Genomic DNA, 24,794 nt, shown 5'->3' on the forward strand with positions numbered 1-24,794 from the left:
TAGTTGATTTTTTACAATAGAAGGTCAGGGAAGAGAAAGTCATTTAGAAGACTTAAGAAATTGCCTTCCTGAGGTCATTTTCACTCTCAATTATGAAATAACTTCAAAAGCATGAGTCAAGCACTTAGTATTTCTGGAGTAAAACAGCACTACTGAGTAACTGTAGTTCAATGACAGTGTCTTCATTGGGTTAATGTAAATTAGAGTTAATAAAGATGCATTCATGCACATATGTAGGTGTACTTAAAGGGGTTGTGTCTGTACGTTAACTAGGGTCATATTTAGCCTTTCATTGTAGCTCCCTGTTTACTCAACCTCTGACTTTATGATGAACGATCCATTTGGAATGAACTTTTTGTGCCCTTTCAGATATACAGTGCTTGCAACTGCTTACATATAATGTTTTAAACTTTTTTTCTCCAATTGTTGGAGATTCAGTCACAAACCTTTATTCTGAAGTGATTTATCTGATTATTTACATTAAAAGAGATTAAATACTCATAGAGAATTAGAGTGGAGAATATGTAGGCCTTCCAGCTTCTGATTGGTTGTGCATTAAAAATGAAATACAGCAGATATTTCTGAGACATAGTCTATATGGTTTCATATTTCTTTGAGCTTTAATTAGAAGTTGATCAGAAATAAACATTTTTGTGACTACATTTTCCCAATTTCAGTTCAGGAATAGAAATAATTTAGTATTATTTACAAAGCCCAAATTAGGAAAATGTGAAGTCCATGTATTGGGTATCAAATATGTACCTTAAATCATATAATTTTAGAAAAGAGACCTCAGAGGGTTTCTGTTCTGTTTCTCTCACTTTACAAAGGTAGAAGCAACTGAAAGTTGCTGAGTTTACCCTTGGCAGCCTAACACATAGCACACCAATGACAGCCTAAGGATGAGGACTAAGGGGGCCAGGTCACATCCTAGTTCAGTATCCTCTTTACCAACCCAGATTGTCTTCTTTCAGCTATTCCTTTTTATAAGCAATTACATATTTCTATTTAATTAGAAGATGTCATATGTAATGATGGACGCAACAGGTAATTTCTCTGTTAACTTTTTTTAAAAAAATATTTTTTAGTTGTTGATGGACCTTCATTTTATTTGCTTATTTTTATATGGTGCTAGGAATCAAACCCAGTGCCTCACATGTATGAGGCAAGCACTCTACCACTGAGCTACACCTCCAGGCCCTATCTCTATTAACTTGTGAATTTTTCCTTACTCTAACCTTTGTGATGAAAAAAGACACTCAAAATCGCAAACATTTTCAACAGGTAACAAAATGTAATCTAGTGTAAAATACTTAACAGAAAACATAGAATATATATAGACTCAAGGAGGGTACACTTTCTTGTAGGTATTTCAGAAAAGACCTAGTGTTTAACAGATATTTAACCAGAAGAGATATGGTGGGGGGTGAGGTGACTTTTTCTATATTATGTATGCTTTCAGATACTAATGAGGGTAAAAATGGACAAGACTAATAACATTAAAGGATATCTCTTTGCTCAGATGGTAGACAGTAGACACATTGGCAATAAAGAAGGAAGTATAATTAATTTTTCCTTCTACTGAGGAAAAGCCAATCTCAATGTTCTTAGTCTATTTTATGCCATTTTATTCAGATATGAAGTGAATCAATCCTGAACTTTGAGACAGATATTTAAATGAAACTAATTATTTCTTTGAAATTATTTTTATTATAAAGAAAATAGATTAAATGAAAACAGAGTGAAATTCAGAAAAGATAATTTTGTTCTGCATGTGAATAGTATAAATAAACCAGGAAATCTATTAAGTTACAACTAAACACAAAAATGAATTCTAGAGGAGCTGGGGTTGTGTCTCAGCAGTAGAGTGCTTGCCTAGCACGTATGAGGCACTGGGTTCAATCCTCAGCACCACATAAAAATAAATAAAATAAAGGTATTGTGTCCAACTACAACTAAAAAAATATTTTTAAACAAATGAATTCTGGAATATTTTTAAAAACAGAACTCGCAGGTTTGCAGTGTACATTAATTTGCTGTTGGTCTTCTGAAACTAATCGTACGCAAACCATTTTTCTCTATTTCCCAAACTCAGCTAAGAATGAGTAAAATGTAGTAAAATTCAAATTCAGTGAAGTGGTATTAGAAAATCTTCAAACAATATAAATTTCTTTCTACCCTTCTGAAACTAATTGTACAGTGCAAACCATTACTCCCTGATCCTCAAACCCAATCAAGAATGAATAAGGTAAAAAAATTCAGCAGAAGTGTCCCATAAATTCAAAAATTAATTCTTAATTCTAAGAAGATCAAAGGTGCTAAGCACAGCTATATTATAATAGACTAGTTCATAATGATTAACAGTTAATATATGTCAGACCCTGTTCTAAGTACCTTGTAAATATAAACTTATTTAATCTTCATAACAGTCCTATGAGGTAAGAGATATTATTATCCCCATTTTACAGATGAGAAAGCAGAATCATAAAGAAATGGGTTTGTTCTTGCAAGTGGCAGAGCTCACCTGGAAAACATTTTGGAAAGCCAAAAAACAATATGTACATTTATTTCATCGTGTAGCTTAGATTCATTTCTAGTATTCTGAACCATCATGATAACTTATGTTTTGATTATAAAACTAAAAATTTTGGAAAAACTTAAAATATTATGAATCTATCAATATTTCTTGAACATTTTGACTTACTTATTGAGAGACAACTGTTTGCCAAGCCCAGGGATGTTCTCTATTCTATAAATGATACGTGGCTCTTAAAGTAAATTTTTCTTACATTTACCTTCAAACTAAATCTTACCTAAAATATATATAATTACCTTATGTGTGTATATGAACATTTACACACTTTTTTAAATAAAGAGAAAGTGAGTCTTCAAGTGCTTCTTTATATAAAAGACTAAAACAAGTGGCAGTTGACATTAGATGGCAAATGCATTCTCAAGTTGATTTTGTGTTTGCCTTGGACTACTGGACCTGTTTCCAGACCATTAACTTTGCTCAGAACAGATAAATAAGCACCCATTAGAAAGTTTCAACATAAAAGCTATTTTGGAGTGGGCTTTTTGTTGTTGTTGTTGTTGCTAATATCAAGTGCACTGAAACAGAATAAAGATGCAATTTTTCAGGGTATTTGAAGGGAGAAAACTTCAGTAAGAGAGAGAGAGAGAGAGAGAGAGAGAGAGAGAGGCATTCCCACTGCCCAAAAGAAAATTTAATTTGATTGTGAAGATCAAGGAGTAGGTGGGTTTCGTCTGTCAGCAGAAAAAGAAAACAGTGAAGGCACCTGCTAATGTCTATGTACTTTCCGAAGCTGACATTAAGTGGGGGAAAGTACTTCTGAATTGGGGTCTAGAATGCCTGATAAGGCTAAACAGAAGGAAAGATATTACCCTGCTTATAGGGTTGCCAGATAAAGTGCAGAACAATATAAACACAAATATATTGCATATATTTAGAGTAAAAATTTGTTTTTTTCTGAAATTCCAATTGAATTATCCATTCTGTATTTTTGCTTATAAATCTGATAGCCTTACTCATTTCCTGTCTACAGAGTACCCTGGCTGCAAGCTGCTAGTGGCTCTCATGGTCTCAGTCAGAGATGCCAGTAGAGAATGTCTGTAGTGAAGAGGTGATTTGTGATGGAATCTCTAACAGGGAACATTGGGAGGGCTTCTGCTATCATATGAATGTTTCCACCAAAGCTCGTGTTGAAATTTAATGCCATTTTAAGGCATTAAGAAGTAGATTAATGGGTTAATGGGTGATTTGAAGAGTGAGTCTGTTAGAAAACCTAATGTTTGTCTCTGTTTGACTCTCTCTTGTCTGCACCGTTTTCACCATGTGTTCTGTGCTACCTTAGGACTCTTCAGAGAGTCCTCAACAGCAATATGCAGCCTCTCATGCTTGAACTTCTGATCTTCCAAAACTGTAAAAAAAAAAAAAAAAAAAGGAAAGAAAACTTTTTTCTTTTTAAATCACCAAATCTGTAGTATTCAGTTTTAGCAACAGAAAATAGAGTAAGGCAGCCTTCCAAAAGGCCCTCTGACTGAAGACTGGAAACTCCTGTTTTATCTAACACATTGGAAGAATCTAAATGTTGAACTGCATCCTCATAACCCCTCTCCTGGCCCTGGAGTTTGGTGGACCTGCCTTTATAACCATAGCCTCCATCTAGTTTCTGTCCATCAAGGCTCTTATTCTCTCAGCTTTCCCAGTCTACACTTGTTGAAGACCTTTCTTGACACGGGTTCTTTTGTACTTACATTGCTATCTCCATCACAAAGCAGGAAGCTCAGAATATACTAAATGCAGAATACAAGTTTATTGACTTTGAGATTTCCAGAGGTTTTGTTTATTGTTTTTGATATTATTTTCTGCTAATAAAAGTAAAGAGGAAACACTCTTCCTCCTAAACACTCATTGTGTCTGTTAATTTGTAAAAACGCATAGGGAAAGACAGAGTTACATACAATGCTCTTTTACTATATACCCAACATAGTGTCTGGTACATTCAAGGTACTCAACAAATATTTGTTGAGTGAGTGAATGGATGCTAATTATGGTATTAGAGTACAAAGAGGGCTGGTATAAAATTTATCTACAGTTCTCATAAACACCATTTTACTGAAAGAGCTTTTCTGTATTATAGGAGCTGGGCCAGGATAGGGGGAGGCAAGCTGGCTCAATGTGCCACAGTTTGGGATATACTGAGAAGAATTGGTGAGGGTGCTAGGAGGAAGTAGGGGCAGGTATTAGTCATGGGGTTTACTCTTCTAAGATAAGAAGTGTTTGAAGTAGGGGGAGAGATTGAGGACACAAGTAGTACCAAACAACAGGAGGAGAAGGAGGAAAGAGAGGAAGGAAATTTCAAACCATGTTATCAGGGAGGGAAGGATATTTCTAACCGTTCCTGGGCACTTTGAGTACCTTGTCCTAATGGCCATAAACTGGAAGTGACAAATCTACATCGATATGCATAGTTAAGGACCACTCACTGTGTTAGATATTACTAGATTTTAAATTCATGTAAAACAACAAACCTTAAATTTAGTTTGATTGATATAAGTATTACACTCCACTAAAGTAATGGATATAAGTAGGGAAAAAAATATTGTTGTTTAGAACTGAGTTCCCTTCCAAATCACCTTAATCAATTTACATTATATAATAAGGGGAAATCATAGGTAGTTAGTTGTCATTTATGTTTGGAATACTTTTCCCATGGAGATGAAAGCAGAAATGAGCATGTGAAAGAAAACTGAACATTATTTTACTCAAGATTTAAGTAAATCATAGAGAAATACTTTAATACATGAAGCAAGTTTATTGTTTTTACTGTCTTAAATTTTTTGGTCCTTTCTTTAAAGAGATCCTTTTTTCCCCTTACTTGCATATGGAAAGTGATATTTTTAATGTTCTTTACTCTATTGCACTTTACTGGAACACTGATCTCTTAGGCTGAATTTAATCGAAGCCAGCTGTTTGTGGCATTGATTAACTGTTTAAAGCATAGAACTGTCTTCAGGTTTCAAAACATGCTTGAAGTTTTTACCTAAATCTATGTTTTATTAGATGTGAATTTAAAGAAGTTCCAGAAACAGCTGTAGACATTCTTGTTTTGTGTCTAACATATATTATCTAAAATAAAAATGGTAAAAAAAAATTAAGTCTTTGGATGATGGTGTAGCACATTTCTGATCTGATGAAAATTGTGCCTTTCCCTTTTTCTTAATATATTATCTCCATAATGACAGATAGGTCATGAAGGTGCATGCTGTTAATGTTGCCATTAATCATTTAGCTATATACCAATTCCAGTGTATTTTTAAAGCAAACTTGGACTACCAGATACTTAAAGTGTTCTCATATAGGACATGGATAACTTCATGTCATAACCACTAAATACTCTTCATAGGAAATAAACATTTTAGCTTGCATTCAAAAAGGGTAGTTTTCATAACAGTTCATTGAAACCCCAGCCCTAAGCTCCTTTTACTAATGCTGTCCTAATATCCAGCCTATCAAGTGAAATCAGTGTGTAACGCTTATAATGCACAGAACTGTAAAAATGTGCTTTCTTAAAAGGCATTAACCCAGAGATCCAATAATACGAATAGTGAGGTTTATCTTGACAGGTAAATCAGCTCATTGCTAAGCAAAATAGCCAGACAATACCATCCTTGTTATTGAGCTGCAGGTGTTTAAAAACTAAGCGGACTAAGGGAGAAACTTAAGCATTGTATTGCAGGAATGAATGATGGTAAGGGAAGCAAAGCTTTGGGTAGTTAGTTAGGCAGGTGCTTGGGAAATATAAAGGGGAAAAAAGAAATCTAAAATCAAAAGCAGGTGCCTGGTTAATTTTTTATGACTCTACTAGAACTAACAAGAGGGCTAAGGTTAGAAACAAGGAGATTAAAATAGCTATTTCTAAGAAACACTTTTCAGAAGAATAAAGTTTTAAGGATAACCCTGCTCTAAAAATTCATTGTGTCCAGATTAGCTATGGGGAAATCCAGTAATCTAAAAACAAACATATTTGATATCAGCCTCAGAAATATTTATTAAATCCCTCCAGGATCTGTGACAGAATTCTATCCTGTCTTTCTTAAGGTAACTATAATATGATCTCAGGAAGTATTTGGAAGCATTTTTAACTTGGGATGCCAAGTGGTATATATGTATAAATTAAATACCAATCTGTTTACTGACCAGGTTTAAGCTATTCTATATCTATAAATCTAAACCTAGGGGGTAAAAAGTCCATTTATAGTATTCCACTCTTATCCATGGGGATATATTCTAAGCCTTGCACTAGATTCCTGACAGATCGAACCAAATCCTGAATACATGATTTTCTTTCTTATACATACTGACCCATGATAAAACTGAATTTATACATTAGATACAGAAAGAGGTTAACAAGAACTAGTAGAACAATTATAACAACATATACAATTATGTGAATGTGATTGCTCTCTCTCTCAAAATAACTTACGGTTCTGTATTCACCCTTCATTTTCTTGTGATGACACGATATGATACAATGTTTTTCTGATAAGATGAAGAGAGATTAATGAATGATATATGGACCTTCTGAGGATATGAAAACTTGACATATTTTTTTATTTCTGGAATTTTCCATTCAATGTTTTTGGACCTTGGCTGATGACAAGTAACTGAAATTGTAAAAAAAGGAAACCATTAAAAAAGAGGAACAATTATAGCCCTATAATGGAAATCTTTAAGGAATATTTTTAAGAAAGTGTTTGCTTAAGGGGCTAGGATTGTGGCTCCGTAGTAGAGCACTTGCCTAGTGCATGTAAGGCACCAGGTTTGATTCTCAACACCACATAAAAAAAATAAATAAAGATATTATTTTTAAAAAAAAGAAAGAAAATCTTTGCTTAGAATAAAACCATTGATGGATCAATTTTATGGCACACTAATAATAACTTAATAAATATGTTTAAAAAGCAGTATGAGGGTGGCCCAAGATTAAATAAAAATCATTGAAAAATTAGAGGAAAAGAAAAACAGGAAGAATTTGCAAGCAGGGATAATATCTCAAGTGAAAATTCTTACTGTTTTATAGTTATACCAGGAAAAGTATACCAAATACAGAGAAAACAGAACAAAATGTTTTACTGGTTAGATGCTTGACCTCCAGTGAATTTATAGTTCATCTGTAAGGGTTACATTTGGCATGATTTATTCTTCAAGGTATTAAAGGTTGAGGGACGCCATTCAGTATTTATCTCTCCCACTATTTTTCTACAAAGCATTGATGAAATCATGACATTTTATCTGCTAAGAAATCTTGTACTCACCTTTGCTGCTGTACTCACCTAAGAACTGGGGTGGGGAAGGTGGTCTCAAGTCTTGCTACATTGCCTTGTCTTCCTTAACAGGGTTCCCTTGTCCAGTCCCAACTGCCGTCATACATTATACCACGTCATTCGAATGCACAGTTTAAACTTCCAACCGTACAACAAAATGTGGAGGCACCAGCTGTATACTATTGATGTGCACCATAACAGTTTTATGTTGCTGAACTCCCTTTTCCCTAATTTAAAGGCTTTAAACACTCCGCTCCTGGCATCTCCTCTTGCCATTCCTGTTATGATCTAGGTTCTGTCTTAGAATCCATGAAGCTGTGCATTGTGTTCAACCCCTCTCTTCTCATGCTCCCATCCAGATCCAGTATTTCCTTCAGTCTTCCTTCCTTACTCTTGTCTCTAGCAAATTGGGGTCCTTTCCTGCTGAAGCTAAGAGGGGCCTACATCAATTTGTTTTATGATGACCTCACACTAAAGTGGAAGGTGACCAACTGATTCTTATTCTAGAGTTTTTACCTATGCAGCTGCCTCTCTCCAGATTAAATTCTAGCAGGCTCTGTCTTGTTCTACCACTTTTGTCTGTAGAACTGTACCCCTCTGTATTCCTTCTCACTTATTTAACTCTCTCCATTTGGCTCTTGTTCACAGTCTATAGTCTTTCCCTCCTCTTTCTTAATCATTATTCTGTTCTCCTTTAGAACCAGTCATGTCTTGCCCATAAGGAATTGTATTTTTCCTTAAATAGGGAATTATAATTTTTGTACAATATTGTATTCACATTTAGACACTAATAACAAGTTTACACATTAAATTCATGGTATACTCTTGTAAGTTAAAGATAATCCCATTGATTCTTTTTTTATTTGTTTTAATTAGTTACACATGACAGTATAATGACCTTGACATATCATAAATTTGAATCAGATGGGATATAATATCTCATTTTTCTGAGTATACAGGTTGCAGAAATACATTGGTCATGTGTTCACATATATACACACAGTAATAATAATGTCTGTTTCATTCTACTATCCTTCCTTCTCCCCAACACCTCCCCTCCCCTCCCATCACTTCTCTCTACCTAATCTAGGGTAACGCTATTCTTTTTTTTTTCCCTCACATCTTCATACATGTATTTTGTATAACAATGAGGGTCTCCTTCCACCTTCCATGCAATTCCCCCATTGATTCTTATTATATGTTTGAAATACTGAAAGCTTTACATTTCTATTTTTCACACAGAAAACTCCAGAGTCCTAATCTGGTTTGTGTCAAGGAAAGGGAATGTTGATTTGTGATAAGATTAGCTTCCTCAAGTATAAATTGTAAATTTTTAATTGGAGGAGAGTCCTATGTAATGCTTTAAATTAATTAACTTGATTAAATATTCCAAAATATTTAGTCACATAATTATATATTGCTATTTTGAATTTTCTTGTCATTTATTTTTATTTTATAAATCATGACTTAGAACTTAAAATGTTTGTGTGCATACTAATTGCTATTTTTTAAAGATTAATGTTAAATATTTCAACATTTAAATAGGTAATATATAAGTACACCTATCTTCCAAACCCACTCTGTTGGGTTTTCAATACTTCATTCATTCAGAACTTGCTATGTACAGAGTCCTCCCTATCCATGGGCAAAATATTTCAAAACCCTCAGTAGTTACTTAGAGCATGAATAGTAAAAACCTCACATACTATATTTTTTCATACATACATACTTATGGTCAAGTTTAACTTATACATCAGCAATAGTAATAAAATATTGCAATAATATAATGTATAATAACATAATAATATAACATAATATATAATAAATAGAATATTATAACAATATTAAAAGGTTATATAAATGTGATCTGTCTCTCTCTCAAAATACCTTATTGCACAGTACTCACCCTTATTCTTGTGATGATTTGAAATGATAAATGTCTGTATGATGAGATGAAATGAGGTGAATGATAATACATAGGCACTGTAATAGCGTCAGACCACTACATAAAGGTTACTTGAACATAAGCACCATGATGTTTTTACAATCTGATAACCAAGATGGCTACTAAGTGACTGGAGATGGGTAACATACAGTGTGAACACATTGGACAAAGAACTGATTTACATCCCAGATAAACAGGATGGAGTAAGATTCATCACACTACTCAAAATGACATGCAATTTAAAACATGCAAACAGTTTCCTTCTGGAATTTCCATTAATATGTCAGATCATGATTGGCCAAGGGTAACTAAACAAGGGTAACTAATAGAAAGCGAAACCATGAATAAAGGGGGACTATTGTATTGAGCAATATTTGGTCCAATATTTGGTCCTTGGGAGGTTACAATGCATGGGGAAAGTGAAACTGTACTTTATGGGCCTTATGTATATCTTAAAAAATGAAAAGTCTGTGTGTTCTAGGCAAGAGGAGCAAGTACAAAGGCACCAATGCAGTCAAGAAAATATCAGTTCCTCTGTGAAGTATCAGGCAAGCACTGACATTGAGAGTAAGGGAAAAAAGTACACGAGCCCTAGGGAGAGTGATGACATTCCGAGAGAGATTTTGATGTTGTGTCCAAAGAAAAGGGACCAGGTAGAGACAGCAAAGATTGGGCTGGTGATTCTCACCCCATCAGTGTTGTGTCATCAGTCTGCTCAGTTTCAGGATGTCACCTGTAGCACATAATGGCCTGGACATAAGTGTGGATACAGGCATTTTGCCAGAACAGTATGGAAGAACAAAGAACTAAAATAGTTGTAGGTAGGTGTGTGTGTGTGTGTGTGTGTGTATGTGTGTGTGTGTGTGTGTAATGAGGCAGTGGTGGAAACTCTGGCTCTTGGAGCTTAATCTGAGGTTAGGAAGGCATAGCACCAAGGAGAGGAGCTGATTAAGTAAAGGAAAAGCAAAAGCAAAGATCAGAAGACAAGATGAGGAATGCGAAAAGGAATCAAGGTTCTTCCAGAGGCAGAGATAAAGGTTCAGAAGTGCAGTAAGTTGAGTGGTGACTTAGACCAGGGTGTGTCCATGGGAGTGGGTGGCTGAAATAAAGACAAAGGTCCCCAGAGTTGTGACTACAAGGATTTAAGCTCTCTAGAGGGAATAGGTCAGAATCAGGTAACATTGAGGATTTCCAGTAATGACATGCAGTTTCTTGGCAAGTGACTCACCATTTATTCATTTACCACATATGTTTATTGTGCACATGTTTTATGCTAAACACTGCTTGAGATGGAAATCAGTATCCAAAAAAGAAAGGCAAGGTCCCTGCTCTTTTGAAAATTTCAATCTAGAGAAGGAGTAATTGAGGCAAAAAGCAAAAATAAACCAACACAAAATATTATGTGGTCATGTGCTATTAGTGAGGTTTGATCACAAAATGGAGAACAACAACATGCATGGATAGGTGGTCAGGAAGGGCTTCATAGGAGAGGACAATTAGGCTTAGACCTAAAAGTTAAGAAAATTAAATTCAATAACATTAAAAAAAATGTTCTAGGCACAGGAAATACAAAGATAGACAAAAGAGGGGCCCTGAGTTGTATAAATAAATAGAAGTATCCAAAAATAAATTAAATTCAGAAAGATTTCTCAGGACTCCAAAATGAATTTGGTTCACAGTTTTCCTTCATTAATATCAGCTCTTTTTTAAAAAAAAATGGCACCTAAGAATACTTTATAAAAAAGCAAATTATGCCAAATATATATTATTAGCACTGAATGGCCTATGGAGCACAACTGAAGTGATTCAAACAATATCATGTTTTCTCACCTGGAAGGAAAAACGTTCAACAAAGGACAGTAGACAGAAGAAAACATAAATTAAATGATAAAAGTAATTTCTGTTGATCCAGAAACTCTTAAACATAGTAACTCTCTTTGTATTCACCATGTTATCATAAGGCACTAAAAGAAAAACACACATTTTAAAAAATTAAGTACTTCTTAAGGGTTTCTGTTGAAAAAATAAGGAATTATATCTTGAGTGTCAAAATTTTATCATATTTTATTTTTTAAACTGATAAATAGACTTTATTGGTTCATTAAATTATTCGTAATAGTGGGATCCATTGTGATATATTTGTATGTGCATATAACATAATTTTGGTCAGTTTCAATCCCCAGAACCTTTCCTTTCCTTCCCCTCCTTCCTCCCCCTGGTGTCCTTGCTCTATTCTACTGGTATTCTTTCTATTATCATGAAACCACCTCTTTTTTTCCCAGTTTTTTCTTAGCTTCCACATATGGGAAAAACAGACAATCCAGACTTTCTGAATCTGGATTATTTCACCTAACATAATGCTCTCAAGTTTCATTTATTTTCATGCAGATGACATAATTTCATCCTTCTTTATGGCTGAATAAAATTCCATTGTGAATATATACCACATTTAGTTTGTCCATCCATGTGTAGATGGACATGTAGGCTATAATTTGGCTATCATGAATTGCTTTGCTGTAAACATGAGTATGCATGTATTGCTATAATATTCTGAATAATTCTTTTGGATAAATACCAAGAAATGGTACAGCTGGTTCATGTGGTGTTTTTATTCCTTGCCATTTCAGGAAGCTCTGTACTGATTTCTACAGTGGTTGTACTAATTTACAGTCCCACCAACAATGTATGTGTTCCTTTTCCCCCACATCCTTGCCAGCATTTATTATTATTTGTGTTCTTGATGACTGCCATTCTAACTGGGAGTGACATGAAATCTTTGTGTAGTTTCGATTTGCATTTCCCTAATCACTAAACATGTATAGCTTTTTAAAAAAATTTATTTGTTGACCATCTTTATTTCTTCTTTTGAGAAGTATCTATTTCATTTGCCTATTATTGAATGAGTTATTTGTAGGCTATTTTTGGTGGAAAATATTTTAGTTCTTTACATATTCTGGATGTTAATGCTCCTTTGGAAGAGTAACTATCAAAGATTATTCTTTCTTTCTGTTGTATCCTTTGCTGTGCAGAAGCTTTTCAATTTGATGGCATACATTTATAAAATAATTCTTGGTATTATTTTCTGAGCTTTAGGAGTTCTATTGAGGAAGTAAGTCATTGCATACACTGTGGAATATTCCCTTTTCCTCTGGGAGTTGCCTAGTTTTTGGTCTTATTCTGAGGGCTTTGGCCCTTTTTGAGTTGACTTTTGTGGAGGTGAAAGATAGGAACCTAGTTTTATTCTTCTACATGTAGATATCCAGTTTTTCCAAAATCATTTGTTAGAAAGGCTGTTCTTCCAACATATATTTTTGATCCCTTTCCCAAGGATCAGATAACTGTATTTGTGTGGGTCCGTCTCTGTTTTCTATTCCATTCCATTGTTCTATGAATCTTTACTCTTTTTAAAACATCATAAATTGAAATACATTTTATAATATTATTTACACTCTTTAGAGTTCTATTAGTAATAAGGATATGTCTCAGGATGTTGAGAGAACTCTGCCTTGGCACTCTTAGTGTCTGAAAGAATTGGGCACATTTAGCTGGCTTTAAATCATGTCAGTAGCTGGAACACAGACCACCCAAAAACCACTGTGTCATTTTATAATAGTGACCTTTGTTGAATAAATACAGTTTTAAACAAGCAAATAGGAAATGTACCTGTTTCAAAGATTCTCTAAACCTTCTCTATTATCATGATATCTTTTGTTTGGATTACATTTTAAATTAAACTTTTCACATGTAGTTTAACTTGGATCAGTGTTATTAGAATAAAATTTTCTTCTCTGTATGTGACAAATCAGGAAACCTAGGCATAGGGAGGTAAAACCATGGCTTCTACCACTCCCACTGCATATCATTTGTAGCTGATATTTGAATCCTACTCTTATACCTTTCAAATTCATTGCTATTTTCTACCACTGTTGAATATCTTCTGTCCGGACTTCAGCTGAATTGGAATCTCATGAGGATTGCAGAATTGTTTTAGGCAAAATAATAATTGAAGCTAACATTTAATGAAAGTAAATGTTATAGCAGGCACCATTTTAAGTATTTACATGTACCATTGCATTTGATCCTTGTCAAAAGCTTTATGTGTGTGGGGGGGGACTATTACTATTCCTATTTCATAGATGCTGAGACTGAGGAACAGAAAAGATTGAGATCACACAGCTAGTAGGTGTGTAGCCACAGTGTGAACCTAGTTGGTGTCTCCTCTGCTTGGACTTTAGCCTTTTCACTCTACAGTACTACCTGTGGAGGCTGGGACTGGCTTTCTCTGCTCTTTAGCTGATGTGTTCATTGATCTTAGAGTCCAGTAGCACTGTGTATGTTTCACAGTATATACTTGAGTGTCTCTAAAATGTACCAAGGTCTTAAACTATGCTATAGTGAGTATAAAATGGATGACTCTTAATAGGTCAATTTTCCTACATACTCTTCCTGTTCTTGTAGAATACTGAGTGTATATTGCCTGTTTTTAAAGATGCCAAAGATTGCTTAATAAATATTTGTGTGGTAAATATAATTGGGGCAAAGTGTTACTCCATTGAAGGATACAAAGGTCTCAGCCCCTTCTGACTGTCCACACCAATAAACACACTTAGCTGGCCTTAAATCATGTTAGTAGTTAGGACACAATTAAATTCACCTAATAAAGCAAGTTATGTGCTTTACTTTTATAAAATAGACAGGCTAAAGGATCTCACAAGGTTATCTGAAAGCAGATGTCAAAATGATTCTAGTGATTGCAATCACTGAAATTTCTTCAATCTAACATCTTCTGAGATGTGCCAGGAGAGATCTGTGAGACACTGACCCAGGATATCCCATATGGTAATGATGGTCTCCATAAACATGCATGAAAAATACGGAAAGGATTTACAGTATTTGTAAAGTCTGTGAGATACAGATGGTCCTGGAAGATTTTTTTTGACTTTGCCATAGTTAAAAAAAAAATGATACCCATTCAGTAGAAGATGTACTTTGAATTTGAGTCCTTTCCTGGGTTAGAGATATGTGGTCAAATCCTCTCTCTTGGAATGCTGGGTAGCAGCAGTGCCCTCATCTCCTAGTCACTCTGTGATCATGATGGGCAACAACTTATACTCTACAGTGATTATGCTGCTAAGTTAAGATGTTCTATAGGTTACTTGTATTTAATTAATTCATTTTTATTTATAATATTTTCAACTTATAATTGGTTTATCAGAACATAACACTGTTCAAAATCAAGAAGCATCTGTGTTATGATATGGCATTAAGCCTAGAGATTTGAAGCATTTACTAGTGCACATCAGAAAAATATTAAACATAGCCAAAGTTATTAATCATGAAGGCAGAGCTTACAGCTAACACTAAATTTTGCTTCTAAGGAAGCATGGAGCCCAAAACTTTTTTAATTACTAGAACCAAACCCCCAAAGCAAGACAGGTAGATTTAGAGATGGCAATGGAGAGCACTGAGACCCCAAACAGGACATATTCACTTTGGTGACTATAAGCCAAAGACCTGGCATGAAAAGTCTGCTTCTCCAGAATCTTCAACAATAAGGCCCTGAAATATAGCCCAAAGCATGCACCTAACATCTTTCTTGGGAAAGAACCTCTCAAGGGGACAGTTCTAAGTGCTCTTCACCCTTCTTTCTGGTAGCAAAAGAAAAAAAGTTCTTTCAAGGAGGACAGTCCCCAAAAGTAGAGCTGGAAACCACATGAAATTATGCACCATGACCATGGGCTTCTGGCAATGGATTTCTGGCTTGGTACAGTTAGAAACTGGGCTCTATTCTTAAGCAAAGGTTTCCAACAGCAAAATACCCAACAGGCAGTAGAAGTTGCTTCTCTACTTTTCTGTAGGGAACAATGGGACAGAATTAGAGTTGAACATGGGAAATGGGAGTGAAAGAGATAAGAAATTTGTGGAGTTGCATTGGCATTCAGATATATAGGTAAGTGGGTGGCAAGTTCACTTAATGTCTGTGATATGGTGATGAGTCTTAATTACATAGCACTAAAAGAAGGAGAAAGAAAAAAATAATGTTTTTATTTATGTGCCAAATTTTTTTTGTCACAAGATTACTTGTAATTTTAGAAATTTGAAGGGAAGTGTTCAAAGTTATAAAAGTTTCAGAATAAATTATGACGTATCTATGCAATAGAATTTTATATATTTGTTGAAAACCATTTTAAAAGATAACATAAATTGGAAAAATTCTTACAACCTAATACTAACTGGAAAAAAAAGTGTAAAATGTTGGTATAAAATTCTTTTTTAATATACAAAGAAAAAACTGAAAGGAAAATTTTCAAATGATATCAGCTCTTTCTTTTGATACAGGTGATTTTAATGTTTCTAATTATAGCTTTGTGTTTAAAAACTATAATCATCAATACATATAATCTTTGTATTTAAATTGATAAAATTCATATAAGAAAATAGTAATTAATGACAATGAAACAATAGCATCATAAGCATAATTAAAATTTACATTTATACTAAGTAACAGATCTTACTGATAATGAGTCATCTAAAATAATAAGAATATTCATTTAGTTAGTAAATCATCCTACTATGTGCTATTCACTGAAAAGGGCAAAAGGATTCAGAAATAAAAGTACTGTCCCAGATCTGCAGGGGGATCTCAGGACTATTGGGGAGGCAGAGAGAAAACAATTATACACAGTGCTCTGCAATAAGTGCTCTTCTAGAAGGGACCCCAATGCACTGTGAAAACATAGTAGAGGAAGAACCAGCCAGCCAGTAGGATTAGTAAATCTACAAATTTACAAAACCTCCTCCTTCCAGGAGAAGGTGGCATTCAAGTTGAATAAGGATGAGTGGGGGAAAAAAGTGAGATAAGGGCATTCAGTCAGAGTTACTGCATAAAGGAAGTTAAACAAAATATGTCCTTAGAGTACAATCCTTCATTTATTCTATAAGTATTTACTGAGCCCGACTATCAGGATCCACAAACGAGTAAGACACATCTGCCTGGAGACCAACCACAAACACACAAAATGTCCAGAAGTGAAGAATACTATCAAGAAATTAAACTGGATGCCTTAGGAGGGAGTTATAATGTTATTTAGATTGGGTGTCACGGTTTCTTATAAGAATTTGGGAAAGATTTGGACTAGACAGTGATGTAATAATAATAGTATTATGGTTGGTAGCATAGACTGAATCCTTCCAATGCGCCAAGTGGATTGTGTAATGTTATACACAATAAAAGCCTTTAGGGAGTTACTATTGAGAGCAGAAACAAAAGAATCGCATAGGTCTATTTCTCCAGCTATATATTAAACACATGTACTTTCTGTATGAACCAAGTGGGCCTTGAAAAGAGCCACATGGGGTCTGGTGTGACAAAAAGAAGTCCATCCAGGTAAGGATGTCCCAGGACCACCAAAAGACAAGACTGTGTCAGGAGGAAGGGAATAGTCAGCAGTGTGCAGTAGCCCTCACATCCCAGAAAGGACAACCAGTAGATTTAGCAACCAGATGATTTATTGGTGACATTATAAGAACAGTTTCAATGAGGTAGTGAGGCAGCCTAGAGTGTAGCACTGATAAGGGAAGACTCTCCCCCAACCCAAGAAATAGAAAGTAGAGGCAGTATGCTTTATTATAGTTGCTGTTGTTTCGGTTTTGGTTTGTGTTAAAGGCTGAGACTTGAGGGTTGAACCAATGAGAGGGGGGCACAGAGGAAATAGCAGATGCAGCAAATTTCCTATATGAACAAGAAGGTCTAGAGAGCAAAGTACAGGTTAGGGACCAGGTCTTGGGTAGGAAGAGCCACGCCTCTTCCGTTGTGATAGGAAGTAAGCAAGAAGGCAGGTAGGGGCAGGGAGCTGCCTGATTTCATTGCTCTGGAGTAGGTGGTATTTTCATCAGCTTTTGGCAGATGAAGACCCCAGGGGGAAAGGAGAAGTTCCACCTATGGTTTAGCTTTGAAACAGATCTTGTGAAGAATGAGAGTGGATGCTGAGGACCTGTATAAAATATTCCAAGTGGCCCTGAGCTTCCTTTTGAGTTGAAACATTGGCATTTATGGTGGCTCTTCTGCACAGCTGTGAGATTCCTCCAGCAGGGCCAGCAGCTGGGCTGGGCCATTCTGTGTGGCACAAGCTGCTCAGTCAGCACCTGTTCCAAGCAGATCACTTCAATCTTTCATCAGCTTCTCTTAGACAGTACTCCACTCATGAACCAGCCAGAACTAAACTAATTTGAAATGCCAGATTCTATCTTCAGATCAGTCATATAAGGAAAATTCCTAATCCAGGGCGTCTGAATATAAAATACATGTTAGAATAGAAAGTAGTAAGGACCTAGGTTCTTTGGAGCTAAATGATCACTGAATTAACTTGAATGTTCCTTGCTCTATTCCTGTGTATATATAATATTATAACTCCAGCCTCTGATTTCAATAAGAGATCCCTTTTAAAAGTCAAATACACAGCTTCCCAGGGGACATATTTGTTAAACATTTTGTCCTTATGCTGAGTAGCAGCCACTTTAAGAGAACACAAACTTGCAGAGCATTTTGTTACTATTACTACATACATACAGAACAGAGGATGTAATCAGAAGGGCATTTGGCATGGGTCCAGAAGGCAATCTGGATTAGTCTGTAACTGGCTGCCACAATTTCAAGTCCATTTCTGATCCATGCCTTATTGCTTCATAACTGACAACTTCAAAGGCTTAACAGGATGGCACAAAAACAGCTCTCCATTACTTCTAGCTTATTCTGAAGTGAGCTTCACCAGTGAATTCTTTTGAATATTTATTCTTTTGAGTTTTAAAATAACAAAGACAAATTTTATCATCATCCCTCCACTTTCCACCAACAATATGAACTGATGGAGGAAATATTTACTAACAGAGCTGTATAGAGGATACTTAGATAGCTGCTCATTTCTATTCTTTTCATTTATTTATTTATTTTTTAGTTGGACACCATATCTTTATTTATTTACTTTTATGTGGTGCTGAGAATCAAACCCAGGGCCTCACACATGTGAGGCGAGCACTCTACTGCTGAGCCACAACCCCAGCCCCACTAATTTCTATTCTAAATCAGTAGTGATTTGTATAATGGAGGATTGAATGATTTTCTTAAATTTTCAAACTTCCCATGGGGCATTTGAACATCATGAATCACATCAAATAAAATTGTCATAATTACTTTGTTCAAGGTCCTTAAAGAACTTTAGAAACAAATCCTTGTAAATTGCAGGACACCCTGAGGTTGAGATAGTTTTGTCTTGCCTTATGAATTAAAAGTTGAAACCTAGGAAAGAGTTGATGGTCTCCTGCTGTATTTCTTGAAGAGCCAATATATCTCCTCTCTTGGCTGCAAGTTTAGAGTTAATTTCTAATTAAAATCCTATTTTATGCTTTTGGCTAAAACACCTTAAAATTATTTTATTTTCATGTTTCACTTCCTCATAATACCTATTTTTTAACTGTGTATGAATATTAATACTTTCTCAGAGTATGCAAATCTATTTTGTGTAGGTTCCTCACAGTTTGACTTTAATATTTGAAAATTATTTTTCTCATTGCTTATGCAATGGAAATAGTATTTGTTAATTTCATTAATTATCCATGTTAATTTCATTGTAGATTGCATTCAGCTAATTATTTTATTGGTGAAAGCAAAAATATTAACATATTATGTTACCAGTTTAGAATTCCAGAAGGTCAACCTAACAGAGAAGCTCATTTCAAGTGACTTGAATTCAGGAAAACCAATGAGTTATCATGACACTAAGGGTAGCATGTTTAAATTTTTCGTAACAATTGTGATGGTGGCCTTTTCTGAGACTGAAAGATGGCAAGTATCAGGAAATAGCAAGAACCTGGTACAGCCTCTGATCTCTGCGTGAAATTGAGAAAGGGGAGTTGGAAGCTTGGTGGGGGTGGGGGCATGAGGACTAAGCTGTCAGGTTAGGAAAGGGAGGGAGGGAAGGAAGGACGGAAAAACGCTCCTGGAAGGAGCGGGGCGCTAGATAGTCGGAGAGGGAGAGAGAAGGGGAGGGAGAGAAGAGTAGTGGAGGAGCGCCCAGCGGAGGGGAGGGGAGGAGAGGAGAGGGAAAGTGAAAAGGAGTGAGGAGTTGACGAAGCACAGAGGTTAGCTTTGCAGGGTACTCCAAGGGCAAGGCATCCCTGTCTGCGCGCGTGGCGGAACCTCCCAGCGTTTGATGGACCCGTGTCGCGCCCGCAGCGGGTCCCGGGACCCCAGCTGGAGTTATGCGTCTGGCTTCTCCAGTCTTGGGTAGTGTGAGTCGCGGCCACGCGGGAGTGGCGGTGGTGACCCGCCGGTCGTTATGAGGAAGGATCTAAAATGACCAGCAAACGGAGAGCTTTCCAAACGCCCCTCAGGAGATCAATCAGTGAGCAGTTACGGGACTCTACGGCCAGAGCCTGGGATCTGCTGTGGAAAAACGTCCGGGAAAGAAGGTTGGCAGGTCGGTGTCCGTGAGACTCCGGGATCCGCGAGGGCGGGAGGAGGCTCCGGCTGCGTTGCCAGCTCGGCCCCCGCTGTCCCGTGGTGGTAGCGTGATCTGGGCACAGGTTTCAGAGCGTGAGATTGGGCAGATCAAGCGGCATGCACCACCCTCCCTGGGCCAGCGCAGCGCACGCGGGTGGGTGTGGGCTGCACACCCCGCGTGCACGCTACTTGCCTGGAAGGGTGCTCCATGTGGATGGAAAGAAGCAGCAGGGGTCACCTGGAGAGCCTTCCTCCCAGTGGCCACTTCTTCTGGCTGGCCTCTGTTATCCCATTCCACCCCACCCCAAATGGCCTTTCCTAAGGCAGCCTCTTTCCCAGCCTTGCCTTTTCCACGAGGTACACATCCACTGAGTGGGTGAGGGGAGAGTCAGTTCAAGGCGAGGGAGCACTACCAAAGCTCTGAGAGACCGAACGTTTAGGGGGAGAGGAAAACAGGGAAACATTTGTTGGTGCTAGTAACCACCTGTTTGCACCCCTGTCCAGCTGTGGATCAGGCTCTCTTCCCTTTGGGGTTGCAAAGAAGGGCCTGCCTGTGGGAATCCATTGCCCAGGAATCAGAGAAAGACTGGAGATGATCATTCTGAGCCAAGAGGTTCTTAAGAATCCTTGCATAGTTCCACCCCCAGCTCCCTGCTGTGTCCTCATTTCTGTGCATGCTCCTTGGCACCACTCCCTTGTAGGGCCACAGGCATAGTGAATGGTCTGGCCTCCTCAGAGTACTTCTTAGAAGCTTTAGGTCCCTTTAGTCATTGCATCATACCTGTCCCATAAAAGAAAGTGGCCCAATTCCCTAGCACAGTTACTGGGCTGTGTAGGTTTTTGGCCTCCTTTGCTCAAATGTGACCTGCTGGAAGATGCTTCAGGAATTGAGGGAAGTGTGAGGAGAAGGACCTCCGAGGTGAAAATGAGCCAATTGGATCTTGCTGTCCTCTCCAGTGGTATCTCCTGAGATAGACAATGATGCGGGGGTGGGAGAGAGTTCTAGAGAAGAAGGTATGAGATTTGCAGAAAGAAAGGATGCCACAGGTAAAGTGGGAGATTTAACCCTCTTTGAGCAGCTCCTCTCCCTTTTCCTATTTAGACTATAGGTTTAATAGGTTGTAGGTTGCTAATGTTCTGCCCTTAAATCCATGCAACCCAGTTCCCCAACAACCTGATGGCATTCTGGAGCAGATGCCCCAGTGTTTATTACCTTGAGCAGAAGGTCATTATCAGGTTAACTAAATTAAAAGTAGGCATTATGGATGATTCCAGCACTCACTGTGGTGAGCATAAAATGTTCTCCCATATTTTCTGTCCAGCACTGTGGCTCCATTTAGTGAACACCCAAGAAATAAACAGGTTTTTCAGTCTGTTCCCAGAAATAAGTTGTGGTCACCCAGTAATTTTAACTGATAATTTTTGGAGACCTGTATATGCATTGTAGACCTCGATTAATAACAATTAATAACATTCCCTGTTATCATGCTAAATTATATAATCTATATGATAGATAGTGTTAGAGAAAATTTTGTGGTCTAGTAAACTTTCATTGCTTCATGACTTCAGAATGCTTACTCTTTCATAGCTTCTGTTATTTAACTTTGCTAAGTTTGCTAAATCAGTGGATCCTTGGGAAACAAGAAGTCTTTCTAGGAGGGCTGCCAAGGCTATGTTGGGTTTTATAGAAACTATGACCAAAAATGACTACAGCACTGTCTTTTTCAAAAGATGATGTGAGAGGGAAGAGAGGGTGATGTAAACACTAAAAACTATTATGGTTGTCCAGGAGGATCATATATTCACATGAATTTTAGACATTACAGGTAAGGCAGTTGTGTGGAAAAGTTTGATCCTGGGAAATAAACTATAGGTAGAGATTTTAAGACCATGAATATATAGAAATTAAGGCTAAAAGTGGCTTCAGGATGGTAAGTATAAGAGCTCTCTCAGAGAAGTGCAATTATTTTTTAAAATAGCAGTATGAGGTTTTAAAATGTTTAATCAAAATATTAATATCTGCTTACCCATAATCTGCTTACCACTCTGCTAACAGTAGATGCCAGCAGGTTATTCAACTGGGACCAAACAATCCACTGTGAAGCAGACTTCAACCTCTGCCTCTCTAAGCAAGCTGGGATGCTTGCCACAAAACCAAGCCAACTCCATGAAGGAGCTTTTAGATGCAAATTGATTTTCTTGGGTTTTCTTGCTAAGGTAGCTAAAATATGGAACTTTGGCCATGAGACATTGAAATACTTAAGTTATTAATGTTGGCATCAATTCTAAGTGAAAGTGTTCTTCATTTGTAAAAGTGTCCTTAAATGGTTCAGTTTGCAACATCAGAATAACCAACTATGTGAATATGTCCCCAGAGGGCATCTGTTCTGCCAAGAGATGATATGAGACTATTGTCTTTTTGGTTTTTGTTTTGTTTATCTTTTTCTATTAGATAAAAGTTTTGTGCTGGATTTTCTTTAATTTGCCTAACAGCATTCAGAGTTCTTCATAACAAATTTGTGTTTGTTGTCCAGAGAATTCTGGAGGTATTTGATTCTCTCTTTGCTTTTTTACAACCCAGGGAAGGAAAAATTTATTCTACTTCAATCTTAAATGTTCTTCATTGAAAAAGTATCTTTTTAACTGAACAGAAAATGTGATTGTAAGTAAAAAGAAATACAACTGTTTAAGCATATTGAAGCCTTTGGATTTCTGTGATATGGGACTATTTTCGGGAAGGAAGGGAGCATACATGGGGGAGCATTTCTTAACATAGGTCACAATGACATAAATAATGAAACCAATGAAAGGATGAGAATGGTGTTCAATTATGTTCATTTTATTTTAAAATAATACATGGGAATTATTTAAAAACTGGTATTGGGACCCCTGCTTGGGCTTTCCAATTCTGGGGTAGTTGCTAAATTTCCATTAAGTTGTGTGTTTTTTGCCAATGCATACTTCTTGATTTCCAAAAATTCTGTTCTTCTCATGGGGTCAGTAAGAGTTTCACTCATCTGTCATCTCAACATTCATTATTGCATTAGTGGTGGTAATTGTTGTTTATATCCAAATGACAGAGTTGGGTAGTGTTCAAAGCAGGATTCAAATTCAGTTCATCAGAAATCAAAGGCCTTCTGTGCCCATTTCCTATTACACCACACTGCCTCTTCCCGAGGCTTTGTGAAGATATGGACTCCCAGTCCTTTCTAAGGTTCTCTGTTACATATAGATTAAAAAATAATAGCAAAAGGCCTGCAAAAATTACTTTCTTCCATCTAGGAATGACAAAGATGACCCCGTGCACTTAAAATAGCTTGTCTCTAGGTCATCCCATTGGGCTGGTTAGCATATGATCTTGTAGAGATTTTAAACAAATAAACATCCATACATATAACTTGTTGGGACCCCTATGTGATACAATCCCACCCACTCCCAGAGAAGGGGCTGCAAATATGAGAGGCTGTGGTAAACCCTTAGTAAAGTGCATGTTTCTTCCAGGTAGATGAGTGACAGGTTCTTTTGGCTTCCCCAGTTCCCTAATCATCCATTACTGTGACAATTCTGAACTTTTATAGCATTATTAAATTCTTTAGGCAGAAAGCATACCCTTTAATTTTTTGGTATCTGTAAGCAGCTTGAGCTACTTTTCAAAGGCTAAGGTCTAAGAAAATCCAAATGACTTTTCTAAAGCTTTCTGATCCTTTATTTAAAACTTTGTACTTTTTAATAGAAATTTCACCCATATGTTTAATTCCTTTATGCTCATATAACAATATTTAGGTGGCTTGTGAACTAATTGATGTCCAAGTCTTTTGATCTCTTTTATAGTCTAATTTTAAATAATTTCTCTGAACCACAGGAAATATATTGCTGCCAAGAATATACGAACTTAAACAACTAAAAAGTTTGAGTTTCATTAGAAACATTTATTCCACCAAATTTCAGTAGGTCTCATCATGTTAAAACATGTTCATTCATTCTCAAACTGAAGAGCAGCATCCTGTGATATGATGTAAACACAAGATTGGGACTTTAATGCAGAGCAGAATCAAGAATAAAACATGAGCCATAAAAAAGTACCTTATTAAAACTTAAATGTGTTCCATGATATCAAAAGTACGGGATGATACTATCCGATCCTTTCTGTATATCTCATATCCTTTTCATTATCAGATTAATGTGAAAAATAGGCCATCCTACTCTGTTATGGTGTTGTTGTTCCTGCTTTTTTTAAAAATGTCCCTTTATGGGCCTATGTTGATAGGTGATTTATATGAATAATAACAAAAAAATCAAAGTCAAGTAAATATGCAATTAAAACCAGAGAAGGAGAGAGCATCATCTATATCAGGGTTCTAAACTTTGTCTGCACAGAGAATCATCTGAAGCCTTTCAGAGCACCAATGCCCTGTTCCCCTCCCTCCCAGAGACTCTGATTCAGTTCAGGTGAGGCCTGGGCATCAGTATTTTTTAACATTCTGCAGAAGGTTCCTCTAT

At 36.6% G+C, this 24,794-nt stretch overlaps 1 protein-coding gene across 9 annotated transcripts in view; it reads left to right on the forward strand.

The window, feature by feature from the left end:
• Stard13 (StAR related lipid transfer domain containing 13) overlaps nt 1-24,794 on the forward strand; it is a 481,490-nt gene that overhangs the window by 244,766 nt on the left and 211,930 nt on the right. Inside the window, exon 1 of one of the 9 annotated variants that reach the window (XM_076872084.1) lies at nt 15,725-15,746. The exons of 6 other annotated variants lie outside the window; for them this stretch is intronic. Coding sequence is in view for 2 of the 3 variants with exons in the window: in XM_076872073.1 (XP_076728188.1) it covers nt 20,148-20,271 (124 nt within the window). In the remaining variant the exon portion in view is untranslated. Of the gene's footprint in view, nt 1-15,724; nt 15,747-20,073; nt 20,272-24,794 lie in introns of those variants that run through there. 2 more of the 9 variants (XM_076872073.1, XM_076872079.1) reach the window with 2 other exon arrangements.

The sequence above is a fragment of the Callospermophilus lateralis genome, chromosome 12 (assembly GCF_048772815.1).
Source record: "Callospermophilus lateralis isolate mCalLat2 chromosome 12, mCalLat2.hap1, whole genome shotgun sequence".
NCBI lineage: Eukaryota > Metazoa > Chordata > Mammalia > Rodentia > Sciuridae > Callospermophilus > Callospermophilus lateralis.